At 38.6% G+C, this 15,635-nt stretch overlaps 1 protein-coding gene across 3 annotated transcripts in view; it reads right to left on the reverse strand.

Moving 5' to 3' along the window:
• Positions 1–15,635, reverse strand: part of LOC126237394 (uncharacterized) — a 97,925-nt gene that overhangs the window by 28,184 nt on the left and 54,106 nt on the right. For all 3 annotated transcript variants that reach the window (XM_049947485.1, XM_049947483.1, XM_049947484.1), the window contains 2 exons: positions 15,324–15,494; positions 873–1,023 (listed from right to left, as the gene is read on the reverse strand). In XM_049947485.1, coding sequence (XP_049803442.1) covers positions 873–1,023; positions 15,324–15,494 — 322 coding nt within the window. The remainder of the gene's footprint in view (positions 1–872; positions 1,024–15,323; positions 15,495–15,635) is intronic.

The raw sequence follows: 15,635 nt of genomic DNA on the forward strand, positions 1-15,635 counted from the left end.
GTGCAGAACTGAATGTAACACTCACAAACTCTGTCCGCAAGAAGACAACTTGAATGAAACTCCATAAGCAGGGAATTATAGGGTCAGATGGAATTCCGAAACAATTAATCAGTGACACAGATGACCATAACAGGAAAATATGATGCTGAAGCCATAAAAATACGTGTACTGTGGAGCAATGGAAGAATGTAATTTGATCACATGAATCTTGTTGCACACTGTTTCCAACTTCTGGCTCAGTTTATGTCCTAAGAGTGAAACACGGCAGCAGTTCAAATGATGAGCTGGGTTCAAATGATGATTTGGGCAGCCAGATCATGGCGTTCTATGGGTTCCATAGTTACTCTGCCTGATCACATTACTGCCAAGGATTCTGTGACCATTTTGGCTGATTAGGTCCATCCCATGGCACAATGTTTGTTTCCCCAATGGCGATGCTGTGTTTTAAGACGACATGATTCCTATTCACATAGCTCACAACATCCAGGACTGGTTATGTGAGCAGAGTGATGAAGTGTCACATGAGACAATCAGGTCTTAATATTTTTGAGCTTTTGTGGTTTACTTTGGAGAGGAGGGCGTGTAATCACTATCCACATCCATCATCATTACCTGAACTTGCCACTATCCACTATTTTGCAGGAAGAATGGTATAAGACTACCTTGAAAACCATACATGACCTGTATTTATCTATTTGGAGATGAAAGGAAGCTGTTTTGAATGCCAATGGTTTTCCTACACTGTATTAGGCATGTTTTTTTTTTTTTGGTCCATCGCCTTATTTCCTCAAATGTGGTACCCATGATGGTATGTTCTGCCACCTATGACATTCAAATTTGATGAAACACAGAGTGTGTCAAATAAAACTTACCTTTTGCTAACAATACAGGATTTTCCCCTTGTGTAATGATTGCTATTCTGGGCCGCTTTTTATTAAGCTTAGGAAGCTGAGTAATTTTCAGAGCAACTTCCCTCAGGTCTTCAGTTCCAAATTTTTGTGATTTTGCAAATGCTGCTGCCTCCTGAAAAAGCAGTTCAAAGAAACAAAGGTAATCTCAAACAAAAAACTTGTAACCTTACATGTTGCAAGTAAATGTCACTTTTGGAGATACAAGCACCATTAAATTTTTTTACCCAAAATTTAATTTTAAAGAAGTAAGAGTAGGGTTTAATTAAGATCCAGTTGGTTATGAGGTCATTAGAGACAGAACACAAGCTTGGACAGAGAAAGGATGGGCATGGAAACATTACAAAGAAACTACTGAGAGTGTACTGCATATTAGGCAGGACTTTTACTGCATGCTCTTCACTTAACAGCTGCTACAGCAACCTACTTGCTATGGTGTTTCAATAATCTCTGTGTGTCGTATGGAACTGCATTATCTAATTTCATAGCAAGAAAGATTTTTATCTACATTTTAAAGGCATGACAGAACTCATATTCCCACTGGAAAGTGATTTCAATATGGACTCTGTGCCCAGTACAGATATTGTAAGGTAGTTGACTTTTGTGTACCCATTCCCCTTTCCAACAACCAAATCTGGCACAAGCATATGAAATGGATCGAACTAGTTCTAAGCATCGTGCTGATCAGAGCAGATGAAATTTAATATTTCACACCATAACTGTCTGCTGAAAACAATCCTGTTTGTGTATTTGTATTTTGCATTGGGTGTTGTTAGAATGGTTCCACTAGATCATGATAATCTTTGCATTCTCATTCTTTGAAAATTCTAGATCTGAACTTACATGATAACTGTGTTGTAAATGGCTCTGAGCACTATGGGACTTAACATCTATGGTCATCAGTCCCCTAGAACTTAGAACTACTTAAACCTAACTAACCTAAGGACAGCACACAACACCCAGTCATCGCGAGGCAGAGAAAATCCCTGACCCCGCCGGGAATCGAACCCGGGAACCCGGGCGTGGGAACTGTGTTGTACCCTCACATGCTGTCCACTACATACAGTGGCTTGGTGTAGCTGCAGGGCCAGAGTTAGGCTGTGAGGATTGTACTCCACGTGCTTCCTGGACAAACAATGCCTTGACTTCTGGCAGCATCAATTAGACATGCAAGAAGAACAGCAGTAGCTGTTACTGCACCATCAGAACCAACAGCAACAAATGCTGCTCCAGCAGCAACCTCTACCCGTATTGCAACAAAATTATTCAGCATTATCCCCTCCACCAACAGGGTTCTACAGTTTTGGCGCATCTAAGAAGGATTGGGATACATATATTAGCTGATTACTTCTTTGCTGCGAGATTATTAATGTTACTGACACTACCTCTTAGTGTGATCTTTACTTCCATCATGTAGTCAGTTATATCTAAGGGCAGTTGTTCATAGTTGTGTTGGACTGTGTAAACAATTTTTATGCTCACGTGTCTTTCAAACTCTCAGGTCAGCCTTGTTTCTGTGGTGTACACCCAGTTCCTTTCTCCATGCGCAAGAATATGGGTCACTTCATGTCAAGTGGCCTCTCGAATGTCTGCAATTTTGATGAAGATTATTACATCTCAACAAGTAGTATGGCAGGCCACTAGCAATGCTTTGGTAAAGGACAGTTTTTTCATGTCATGACAAGACACAAATACATCACCACGTTTGGTTTACTGTTACTCATGACCTAAGGGGACTTCCATGCTGAAACTAGATGACTCTGCTTAGATTTTTAGGTACAACAGCCTAGTTGCTGAACATGTGCTGGGGGTACAGTAGATTTATCCCAATTTGCTGTCAAAGTACCTCATAAAACTTGCCACGAAAAATGTAGTTCATTTTTCGGCACCTTGATCTTACTACAGAATGACTTTCTAATGCTGATTTTTTCCTCATTTGGAGTCAGTCAGCATGTCAGTAATTGAGAGAAACCATCGACTGCTGTATGTCTGCTGGATGGACAATCGTGTGGTAACATTAATCCCTCATGTGGCAGCTAACTTATTGGTTATGGTTTTCTCAGGAAACAACAAGGCATGTGGCAATCCCCAGGCCTCAAGTAATTGCAAAGTATATGTACTCAGGAGTAACAGACCAAATGGACCAAAATCTGGGATGCTGCCAAACTGGAATATGCAGCAGGAAGTGGTATTGGCCCCTGTTAACATGGATACTTGATGTAGCTCTGTGGAACAGTTCGGTCCTGTATAATAAATATTGCCGTTATATCTATATTTTTCTGAGTGTTGCACTCTAAAGGATTAGTTATCTATGCAAATACGGTAATGACTACCAAGGGCGTATGAAAGGGGGAGAGGCGGCTAGACCTGGGGTACATAGTATTTTTAATATTTTGAAAGACGAATGTCGACTTTTAGGTAGCCATAAATATGTTCCAGTTCCGATCTGTGTAACACCAATTTTTAAATCACTTTCTTGAAAAAAAAACAATCTGACTGTACTACATTTTTTTTCCTTTCCCAGAGAGCAGCTAGGAGGTGGGGGGGAAGGGTCGCAGTCCCTCTTGCCCCTGGGTACTTGCACCCTTGTGCCCTACCTATATTGAGTGCGTATGTAAATGTGGAATATTAGCTCCTGTAAGCACCTAGCATTGACATATGGCAACTGCATTCATTTTGAAAATTAAAAATTTGATAATTGTTCTTACATAGCATTTCATTTACTTAATTAACTTGAGACATAATACATGGAAAAAAAACCCTAAAGGATTAAAGTCGGAAAAAAAAAATCGTTAATTTTGTCTGATTTTCGAAAGGCTGTACCTCAAAAGGGTCCCCCTACAACTAATTTTACTATGCATCATTTAAAAGAGCTCATTTTATTTTACCAGGAAAATTTTTTTCCATTTTTGAGACAAACCATTTCAGAGATAGAAAAACAAGTTCAAAAACATGTGTTGATTGCTATTACAAGTGAAGAACATATAGATTTTTCTAACAGGCGTGTTTGAAAACTATGTAAAATCCGTTTAAGCTGTTATTAGTTGCCTTCGATTTTCTTAAAATAAAAAGTAATTTGCTCAGCCTTTGACTTTTAGAAATGTTTCGCTCTTCATTTAAGTCTTTTCTCACTATTTTGGAAATCACAACAAGACATCACTACTTATGAATGTGAAGTTTTTTCAGGCGAATATATCCAGCATTTTCACTTTTAGCGGTTGAAGACAAAGTCAAGTGAAAGACTCAAACTGTAGCTTGATGCACGTTAAAGGCAACATTTCAATGCACTGTAGCACTGGTTTTCCAGATAATTCTGCATGTCACCTGACAACATTTGCATAAAGATTTCAAAGAAAGAAAAGAATTTTCAAAACAACAATAGTAACAACTGCTCAATCACAGAAATGAATTATGTCTTGTTGAAAATGTCCAAATATGCTTTCATCATAAAGCATTGCTTTTGGATAAGAATGGACTTCACAGAAATTCAATTCTGTTGCAACCCTTTCGATGCAAAGAACCATTATGTAAAAAAGACCATTTGTGTTGTTACTTTGCCAACACTTAAACTATTGACAAACTGCCTGTTGGCTTCTGTCTCGGGTTCTTCGGCCGACGTTCATCTAATGATTTTTCTGACGTTTCGCCAGCACGAGTGGCTGGCATTGTCAAAGCTTCACCCTCCATTGCCGGTGGTGAACTGGAGCCGAGCTCGCGGGCGCAGACTATATGTACCTGGCGCGCCAACGTCCGAGGGCTTCTCCGCGGTCATTTCCGGTGCGGTTCTCCTCTTGCTACCTGCGACGGTCGTTCGCTGCAGTACGGGAAGCCAGGATCTGTTTACCTTAAGGCTTTCCTCTTTCTTGTTCAAACTGTTCGCGTGTTTTTGTATTTCTACAGCTTCTCTGAACAAGCGCGTGTGATAGTGGTTCTCTACAGCCAGAACTTCCATGTCGACGAATTTTATTACGTGGTCGGTCTCATTCAGTGCGTGTTCTGCCACAGCCGATTTCTCCACCTGCCCCAACCTGCAATGTCGCTTATGCTCCTTGATCCTGGTGTTAATGGATCGTCCGGTCATTCCGACATAAACTTTTCCGCATGTGCATGGTATGCGGTATATTACCGACATTGCAAGTGGGTCTCTTTTCTCCTTCGCGGAGAAGCCCTCGGACGTTGGCGCGCCAGGTACATATAGTCTGCGCCCGCGAGCTCGGCTCCAGTTCACCAACGGCAATGGAGGGTGAAGCTTTGACAATGCCAGCCACTCGTGCTGGCGAAACGTCAGAAAAATCATTAGATGAACGTCGGCCGAAGAACCCGAGACTGAAGCCAACAGGCAGTTTGTCAACAAGTGGCCACGAAAGCCTCAACAATTTTGTACTTAAACTATTGTTAAATCCAATCAGAAAATGAGCCCAACGTGTTGAAATTACTTTGCCTCAAGATACAATTGCAACAGAAGTCAGATTCATCACAATCAAATGATAAATACGAGGAAGAACATCCTTTGGAATCACTCAACAGAAAATAAAAATTAAGTTGGTTGCTTGACCATTTTTAAGTATCTTTTTTTTTTCTTTTTTCTTTTTTTTTTAAATATGTGAGTACCCTATTATTGAGAAGTTCAAAACAGTTAAAAAAAATTACCTTGGACTGTTACTGAATGGTAGCCATTTTTATTTGTAAGTGCACGACGATTTTTCAATTTGGAAACATCTCTGCAATGGGTTATGTTAAAGCAGTGCAGTTGACATAACTGTTTTTATAAAAATCTATTCTACAACATTGTTCATTATACAAAATACCCTAAATTCAAAAATAACCCATAAAAATGACCTACAAAGTTTGGTATTGAAAATATAGAAAATCAGCTTTTTAACCCAAAAATAAGAATCAAGGAGTGATTTTTCAGAGTGTATTTTTTTCTATAGTTAGATATCATAAACTACTAGCCTTATATAGAGCGATAACACTGACAAATGTTTCCCTGATTTTTTATATATCTTTGAAATTTGAAAATCCTTATTTTTTGTTAAGTTTGAGGCTAGTTGTCTCTGGTGAAACTTAATATAAAAATTTGATTTTTACACATTTTGTACACCTATATGATAGCAAAGTACTGCAAAAATTTCAACATTGATATTTTACTGTCAACAAACAGATGAATTTTTGAAAATGGGGAAATAATTCACGTTACACTACAATTGATATTATGGCTGTTGCCTACTTTATTTCTGATATTGACTACATGTAATCAATTATTATTGAAGTTAAGGTACTAAATTACATGCAAAAACTTGAAAAATTACTGACTACACATTTATATTGACAAGTTTAAGATAAATATTTTCAATTAACATACTTCTGAGATGTGGTGCTGCCTAACCCTAGTAGTGATTGTTAAGAACGCTTATTTCTTCAGACAGCTTTAGTGATAAAGAACACGACCTTCCAGTTGCCGTGGTTAAGTGCAAGCACTGAAAGCTTCCTTAATACGTTTTTCATTGGTATTCAAACTTTGTCATCAGTAGATTTCTTGTTCTTGGGTCAGCAGGGTGATAAAAATGCACAAAAACATCATTGATTTACAAACTTATTTTTTCAACTTGTGCAAGCCACCATTATCCATCATACATGCATGCACATGTGGACAAGCAAAAAAAAATACACTTTCTCCTGGATGAAAAAACACTTTTTCCGTGTTATTAAGTGACAGTATATTTTCCCTCGGAACTGTAAAACTTATCAATCCTTTGAATCGTTATGTTTTGATACACGAGCGTAGAATTTCCCAGCACTTTATAAAACGAAACTCAGGGAAGAAAACCCCTTTTGGAAAGATTTTTGATGTGCAGCAACATGTATGCTGCATATCTTTGTACTACGAAAGTATAAATTCGAATTCCACCAAGCGCCGCATGTTACTTTCCGAACCATTGTAATCGAGATTGAGATGCGCTTTTGTTAGCCAGTCATAGCTCATGTCACGTGGTCCCACCTGTCGACGACAGCGGTTATTCAGACCACAGGACACATGATGTAGTCAGCTAATAGCAACATCACTGTTAGGTAGCGCATATACACAAACAGGAAAAGTTAATGTTTTAAATTAATATACGCAGTGTTGCTACAAGAAAAGCAAAGCTTTCACATGTAATATTGGTCTCTAAGGTTAATAAGCTGCAAGAGAAGCAAAGCTTTCACATATATTGTTGATCTTCATTGTGCATGTTACACTTTAACATATATCACATAAATGTGCCAGTAAATTTTTTAGCAGAGTCCAACGACTTGTCCTCAAAGTTTTCCACAAATAAATTAGCTACTGCAGAGGAGAGTGAGCTTCCCGTAGCACTACATCAATTTGCTCATAATAACGACATGAATGTCTGATCTTCTGGGTTCGAAATGGCTCGTCATCAAATGCTCTGTGATTTAAGAAATTCATCATACATTCTAGCACATAGTTCAGCCTGCGAAAAAGGAAATTTACTTTGAAAGTAACGCTTTTCAAACCACCATTCACAATATTTTCTCGCGACCTGTTAGAAATAGGTTTGTTTCAGTAGTCGTCAGAAAGAGCCCGATAACAGGCGCCACCGCGCTTTGGCAGCTGCTATGACGCAGGAAGCCCATATGTTTGTACGTGTAAAACATTAAAAGATCTTGCATCATGTCATAAAAGAAACAACACATCAGAGGATACTCCAAGAGCATCGGAATTTCGTGAATGGCACTAAAATGGCACATTTGAAGTGCATACTTAAAAAGCACATTTGTATATTCAGATTCTCAATGAAGTAGGCCTCGATCTGATATTAAGCTTTTCAGTGTGGGTTTCGGGATGTAAATTTTCTTGGAGTACCAGTACTGTATTAACTCATTTTTGATTCTTTATTATGGCATAATGGCACACGTGCTAGAAGAGGAAAACGTGTACTTAAATTGCAGCGAGCAGTAGAAATTAGCCAACAGTGTGGAACTAAAACCTTCGTTTCAAACATACTGACTGCCTCAGTGCAAAAAGGTTAGTAAAAACCGAATATCTTTAGCAAACCAACAAAAATAACTTCATTGTTCTACAAGACGATTAATGCATGACAGTCAGAAAAGTGGAAATAAAATAAAATCTAAAACTAATAACATATATTAGTCTTCCGTAATTATGTGAATGTATTTTAATTCACTAGATAGTTCCCAGCCACAGAAATCTGTTTTGTTTTCATTTGAAGTGAGAGCAGTAAACGAAGAGGAAACAGCAAAATCACTAAATGTAAAAACAGGTCACGTGGAGACTACGCAGTTCCCTACTATAACTCAGACTGCTCTGTGCATCAGCCCCGGATCTACGATATTTCCAAACCGGGCAGGTAATACTAAGATAGTGGCCCCCCGGCCCCATCCCTCAAGCGTTTCAATAATATGTTCCTTTTGTAGAGCACATCTTTCTGGAGAGTCTGATACATAAAACATACATTTTCGAGGAAATGTAAGACATGTTATTTGGTCTTAAGTGTGCCACAGTGCAGTGCCACCCCTCTTCACACAGCATTCTTCTATTGCACGTCACTGCATTTCGCTCCATGGAATTGAAACATGTATATTTTGTACTGGATGCCATCAAACTATATATATATATATATATATATATATATATATATATATATATATATATATATATATATATATAAGGCAGGGTGTTAAACCGGGCGACTGGGAGCAGGAGAGGCACCACAGGACATTTTAATTTATATATTTTATATATATATATATATATAAAACCACACACTCGCATTTTGTAATCTGGAGAAGACGAACTCTTCAGAAAATCTGCACTCTTTATTGCCTGTTAGCTAATTAATTTCTGTTTTTGGTGACATAAAATTAAATATAGGATACATAAAACCAGTAAAGACAAGAGACAAGCAAGACAGTACACATTTCTTCAATCCTTAGCTCCTTGCATTATATTCTCTCTAATCTTGCTACAGCTTTACATGGCGTGCTTTCCTTTCTGTGAAAGAATCTGTTACCTCATCAAAGTTTGTCAAACGTTTTGCTACATGAAAAATCGAAATATCGTTGTCTAATACTGTGTGAGCTGTTAATACAAATAGTACCCAAGACTGGTATGGTTTCTCGATCTGCTTACATCTATTTTGTCACTGTCTGCTAGATAAAAAAAAATAGGCCTTTCTAACACTGCCGAAATTGTAACACGAGGCTGTTTTGACACAAATGGTCATTTTTATAACACGACAGAATATAATTCACGAAGACCGACATAAAATGCCTATTAGGCCTACTACAAGCACAAAGCTTTATGTTAGAAAATAGTTTCACATTTCATTCATTCGCTCGTTTCTCGAGCATGATATCAAAAAGTAGTAGTACGAGATTTTTATATATATTTGGAATCCTCATATTCTTCCCTAATTTCTGTGATGTCAATGTTTCTTCTCCTTCCTCGTTCTAACAAAAAATCTTGTCATGACTAATTCTGGGAGTAATCCTGCCTTTGTCAAAATTTATTGCCAGTTAACTGCCAGAATCACTGGTTTACTTATCCCTGATTATTCTCCGGTTAGGCGTTGTTATATGTTCATACAAACCATTTTCTGCACTACTTCCAGAACAGAACATAAGCGGCTGCTAGACGGGGACCATACAACTGGCCCTTACTAGTGTAGGGATCTGGCCAAAGATTTTCTGACAAAATTTCATTTTCTTGGGTTACACTGAGAAGATAATGTGTAATCTTCCTTACCTGTTATTCCTGTTAGTCGTTTATTTCTACTCTAGTAGTCTGAATCTATGGATTTCCCTAGTAATTATAATAACGCTGATCATTCGCAAACCCAATCAACAACATAAGCAGACAGCGATTGGCGTTCACTCGTTTGGCTTTACTCCGCTCAGCTTGTATAGCTCAATCCCCTTTTGCCTGCAGGAAAGTCTATTTCTAGATGTGACTAGAATTACCCTGATAGACATCATGTACGCTATGCACATGTTCAAAAATCAACTTACGATTCATTCAGAAATCAACTTACAGAGTGTGTTCAAAAACAAACAAGGATGAGTTTCAAAATCATATGAATAATCGATGGACCAACACGTGCTGGATGCTAGCCGCTTTGTGAAACAAGGTTTTTTTCTCCTCAAGAATATGAATTTGGCACCCCCCCCCCCCCCCCCCACAATTGTCGCCTGGGTCCGATACCTAGGTTTGACCCCCCCCCCCCCCCTGCCCCATAGATCCGGGCCTGCTGCGCATGTGTGAATCTGGCAGCTTGGGCACGGCAGTAAATTTCTTCCCAGTTGCATCTAGCTGCTTGCTGCGACTGCTTACACAGCCAACAGCCACATTTCTGTAGCCAGAAGAGGGAGAAGATACAACTCATTCACCACTCAACTGCGCATGCGCATGAGCCCGCTCGTAACTGCTAAAACAAATCTAATATAAACAATTGTAACGTCATGCTCATCGGAGGTAAAGCCTTTGACACATTTTACTGCCGGCAAATGCTTGTGTGAGCACTGTGTTTTGTTGTTGTATATGGCACATTTCCTTTGCAATTTATGTTTTATTTTCATATTTTTTCTCGTTCACATTTCATTGTTGCAGTATTATTCTGCAGTAGCGTGGTACAATAATATCCTTTGTTAGAGTACCGATTCTTACCAGTCAAAATTGCAAAAATTTAACTGAAAAGTAAAACAACGAAAAATTCCCCGAAATTCTAAAAAATTCCCGGGTTTTTCCCGGTTTCCTCCCAGATGAAAAAATTCCCAGGTTTTTCCTGGATCTGCTGGTTGTCCCGGGCTGTATACACCCTGCACATGCCACTATGTCATTAAATGTCAAAGACAGAGATGTAATTTTATTGACACAATGATCCTCATAAATGTCAGTTTCTGATGTTACATGGCATCAAACTAAATTTTCTGCACTGCCAAGGAATTGCTTTGTTCCTTTTATTGTCATACAGTGTTCAAATCTGGTTTGAAGCATTGTTTTGATATGAAGAACTACTTCATCTTTCTCGATGAGAAAATAGATGATGCCTTTCAAATTATCCTTGCAAAAGGCACACATGTCGTCTATTTGTAAGAATTTGATGCTCTGTGATCTTTCTTTGTAAGCTGGCTTTACTCACTTCATTTTGTTGTACCTCCTACTCCACTGCATGCATGTTTACCGTGATAAGAGACAAAGAAGTGCCATTCGGCCTCCAACCCAAAATCTACATTGGGGTTGCAAAAATCTGAAAAACTCTTTTGTTCTTGTATTGACTACCACTTCCATTTCAAAAGTATATGAGCTTTTCAACCTTGGGCAACTTTTCTTTTCTGTAATTTGTCGCATACTTTTGAACCACATGGACAGCCGAAGTGTTGTGCTCCAAGTAGTCACTTAGAATGCAAGTTGAAGAACTGCAAACTTCGTCTTTATCATTTTTGAAGTACAGAATAAATGGATGCACTATTGCCTGGTAATTGACCCAAAATACTTGCATTTCATCCTGAACCACAAATGTAAAGTTTTCTGCAAAATCAGCAAGGACTATGCATTCAGTTTCACAAAGTTGTGCTTTTTTGTCCTTCAAAAATTTACTTTGAATTTTAGAAACATAGTGGTGACTTTTGAGAGTTTCTAAGTTATCAATTTAAGATTCAAAGTACTCTTCCTGAGATTTAACCACTGTTATCATTTCAGTCCTGTCAGTTGTAACCCACAGTTTGAAGGTAACATTGTTAGGCATTTCATCCTCAAATTCATTAAACAATTTAAGAGCAGTTTCTCTACCATGGCAGTTATCATACAAACTCATCATACACTCCTAATTGTTAGTGTCACATACCATTAAATTTAGTAACTCTTTGTAGTTAGCATCACTGAGTTTTGCACCCACAGTCACCAGTTTGACATTTTCTGAAATAAACAAATGCAAATGGTGTGTGTTCCTGAGGGGCTGGCCAAAATACACAACTTGGGGCAAAGGTTACAAAATTTTGGCCTTCCAATTTTGCTTTCAGGATTAGCATTTTTGAAAGCTACATAAAGTTAATTTAAATTTGACACCATTAGTCATTTCTGATTTGTTACTTTAACTCCATTTATAATGACTCTTTTGCTATCTTTGCTACCTGGGCACATTACACGGTTTTCATCGTCTTCAAAAAACTGCTGGATCTTTTCAATTGCTTCATCACTTACATCTATCTACTCCTTTCTAAAACTGAAAAAAATGCCTTGCTCTTTCACTAAATTTCTGAGTATGTTTAATCAAACAGTCAGAAACATTAAACTCGTGAACTATTTTTTCTCTTGAGCATGAGTCAATCTTAAAAATTTAACTTTTTCCTTTTTAGACAGGGAGTTGGAAAACGACAATGTGGACACCTCCAGTACTAGCTTGTGTCCAATTTGATATCTGGTCACTGGTCGTACACTGTAAAATTCAGCATGATCATGTAACTATCCCCGGACATCCCACACTCATGTGCAACTCATGGAAGTGGAACCGCAGTGTGTGAATTTCTTAGATGATACAGTGACAGGGACTATATCAAAGCAACATTTGCAAAATCTAGTTAGTTATTTTTCATCAGCTCCAATCAAATAGTTTCTACTGCCTTTTCCTTAAATGCAGTTTCTTTCAACCTAGGAGTAATTAATTGAGGCACATATTAAGTGAATCAGGGCTGACCACAACAACAGAAAAAGTAGATGCCACAGACAGATTTCTTGCCCACAAAAATTTGAATGAACTTACCGGTATCTCATTTGCGAGTAAAGTTCAGTATTATGGAAAATTAATTACTAAAGTGGTCCCATTGCCTACTTCTTGGATCACTTTCATAAATAAGATATCAGTTTTCAATGGTTCGAAGCCCCCCAGGAAGCCTTTATGCAGCTGTGCCTTGCCTAGCAATGATTACACATGCAAAAGTCTTAATTACAACATGTAGCAAGATGACATGCAAAATCTGTTATGCAAAACAGACACCAAAATAGACACCAACATTGATTAGATGGAATCCGTATGGTTTCAGATTAGAGATTATGTGGCACATGTTGGACAAATTCCTGATTACATTTCATTACGGAGCCCAAGTACCATGGCAAGATCTGCTGCTTTACCAGGTACTGTTGTTGACACAATAAGGGTAACCGAAGCACTTGTCTAAAACCATGGACACTGGCTTGTCTGATTTTTCCTTGCATCATTGCTTGAACGCAAGAGGGTGGCAATACATTTGACTACAGAAGCAGCAGGATGTCAGGTCATTATTCTGTGTACACTTTGGCCTCAAATCCTTCAGTTACACCCCTAACTGCACTGGGAAATATTCTGCATTAATTTGTTGGCTCAACATTAACAAGCCTTCTGGACCTTCAACAGAATCAACCTTCAAAATCAGTACCCAACTACCATATAATCCTTCCCAATGCCCAATTCTGAGGTACAGCAGTTGATCAAAATCACAGCTGGTCAGGACCACCCAACATGCCACCGGAATCAGGTCTGGCCACACCATTGCACAGAGCACACACCCCTGACAACTATAGCACACTGTCCACCCAGCTGCCTTCCCAATACCAAGCATACCAATTAGCAAAGGCCATCACCTTCACTCCTGTCTCCTGTCCAACGTCTATACAACCTACGCCGCCATTACTGTCCTCCAGTATGGTGCCAAGTTGAGACCTCTAACAGCATGTTTGGAGCCATACAGAAATTGACTGCTGTCCTCAGGCCACAGTTCACCTTAACAGAGGCAACCATGCAGATACCATTGACAAGGCTGGATGTAAAGTACACCATGCCTAATACCATTCACTCCATCAAGCAGCCCATCTGCCTGATCTCTTGACAGGGATACAGGTACCTCTCCTTTCGCCACACTGATTATCTAGAGGACATATGGATATTACCGACTCCATGTGTCAGTTAAATGGGGAGGGATCTAGTTTTCCTGTCAACCATGACATTGATACGGACCTGTCGGCTGGTATACGTATTGAAAGTTTGTCAACAGGACCACAACAGGCATGTGGAATGGGTGCAGCTAGTTCTGCAAAATACCAAACTGTGTCAATTGCATCCGACACTGCTGCTTCTGAAACTTAATAGTTCACAAAACAACAGTCTGTTGATAACGACCCTGCTCGTATATTTGGATTTCACATCGAACGTTACTAGATTGTTTACACTAGCTCCCATAATCCTTGGCAGCCTCAGTCTCATACTTTCCAGATATGGACTTGGTTACAGCTCTACTGCACTCTCATTTGCCCATATTTTTCTAATTAAATTGTGAAGCTGCACAGAATAAAAAAGGTCTATTTATCAAGAATGACACAATTTGTTACTGAAAATATAATGCAACTGGATAGATAAAATATACTCAAGCAAGCACTGGTAGCAGAACATATGTATACAGATATTGAAAATGGCTCCTCCACCTGGCAGAAGGGTTGAAGGGGAAGGAAGAGGGGTGAAGGAAAAGCGAGTTGTTAGGTGCAGGAAATGGGGAGAGTTTGGGAAAGTTGCCTAGAACCTCAGGTCAGGGGAGACTTACCGGACAGGATGAGAAGCAAAGACTGATTGCTGAGGACTGTCTTTCATTTGCACATCTTCCCGAGTTTAATCACAGGTACATGAGGCTGCCTACATTGAATCCATCTCTTCATCAGATGGTGTGTCCTTATTCTCCTCACCTGACAAAACATGCCAAACTAGGACCACTTCATCGGAGGAAAGTCCCCAACAATCAGTCTTTCCTTCTCATCCCATCTGATTAGCCTCCCCTGATCCGGGGTTCTGGGTGACTTTTCCAAACTCTCCCCAGTTTCTAAACCTCATGAATCCTTTTCCTTTACCCCTCTTCCTTCCCCTTCAACACTTCTGCCAGAAGAAGGGGCCACTGACTCCAGAAGCTTGCAAATTTCAATATCTTTGTGTGTGTGTTCTCCTGCTGCTGTTTGGTTTTATAATCTATCCAATTACATTATATTTTCAAAAATTGGCAATGTTTTGTTGACATCAAAGCATTATAATTTTGATTCAAACTGTGATTAAAGGCACTCAGTTATTATTTTAAAACATTATAGTTAGTTTCAGGGAGTATTATGCCAAAAAGGTACACTGAGAAGTTTAGGAGAGAAGTGAAGAGCGTGCAGAACACAAACAGGATGGATTCCTAGAAAAAAACATTCAATAAGTTCTGTATGAATAAGAACTCTGATTGGCATTAGCTATGTAAAACATAATTCTTAAAATTACAAAATTATGTCTAATTAATTTAATGAATTCAATAATTAAAAAAATAAATTTAAAAAATTCTGAAATTCATATGTGAAAAAAAGATAGTAAAAATTAATGTTCATAGGAAGAAACTTACTAATTCATTTCCAAACAGAATATCAACATAGGGCATGGCTTCCATCATTGGCTTACTGTAATATTGTGACAGAAAGGGAGCACTAAGATTCATCATAAACAAAGAATCTTTCTTAAGTGCACAATCAGCAACTTCAAGGATGGATTCTGGGCTCACGGTGAGGAAGAAACCCTGAGGAAAAAAATAAATGGTGAAATCATGTGAACACTGTATATACATTTTTTCTTAATTTTTCCTTTTAAAATAAGGTATATGTGAAAAATTAAGAATGCTTCAATGTTTAGCAGAGTTTTCTTACAGGTCCCAAAAACT

Source organism: Schistocerca nitens, chromosome 2, assembly GCF_023898315.1.
Source record: "Schistocerca nitens isolate TAMUIC-IGC-003100 chromosome 2, iqSchNite1.1, whole genome shotgun sequence".
Lineage (NCBI taxonomy): Eukaryota > Metazoa > Arthropoda > Insecta > Orthoptera > Acrididae > Schistocerca > Schistocerca nitens.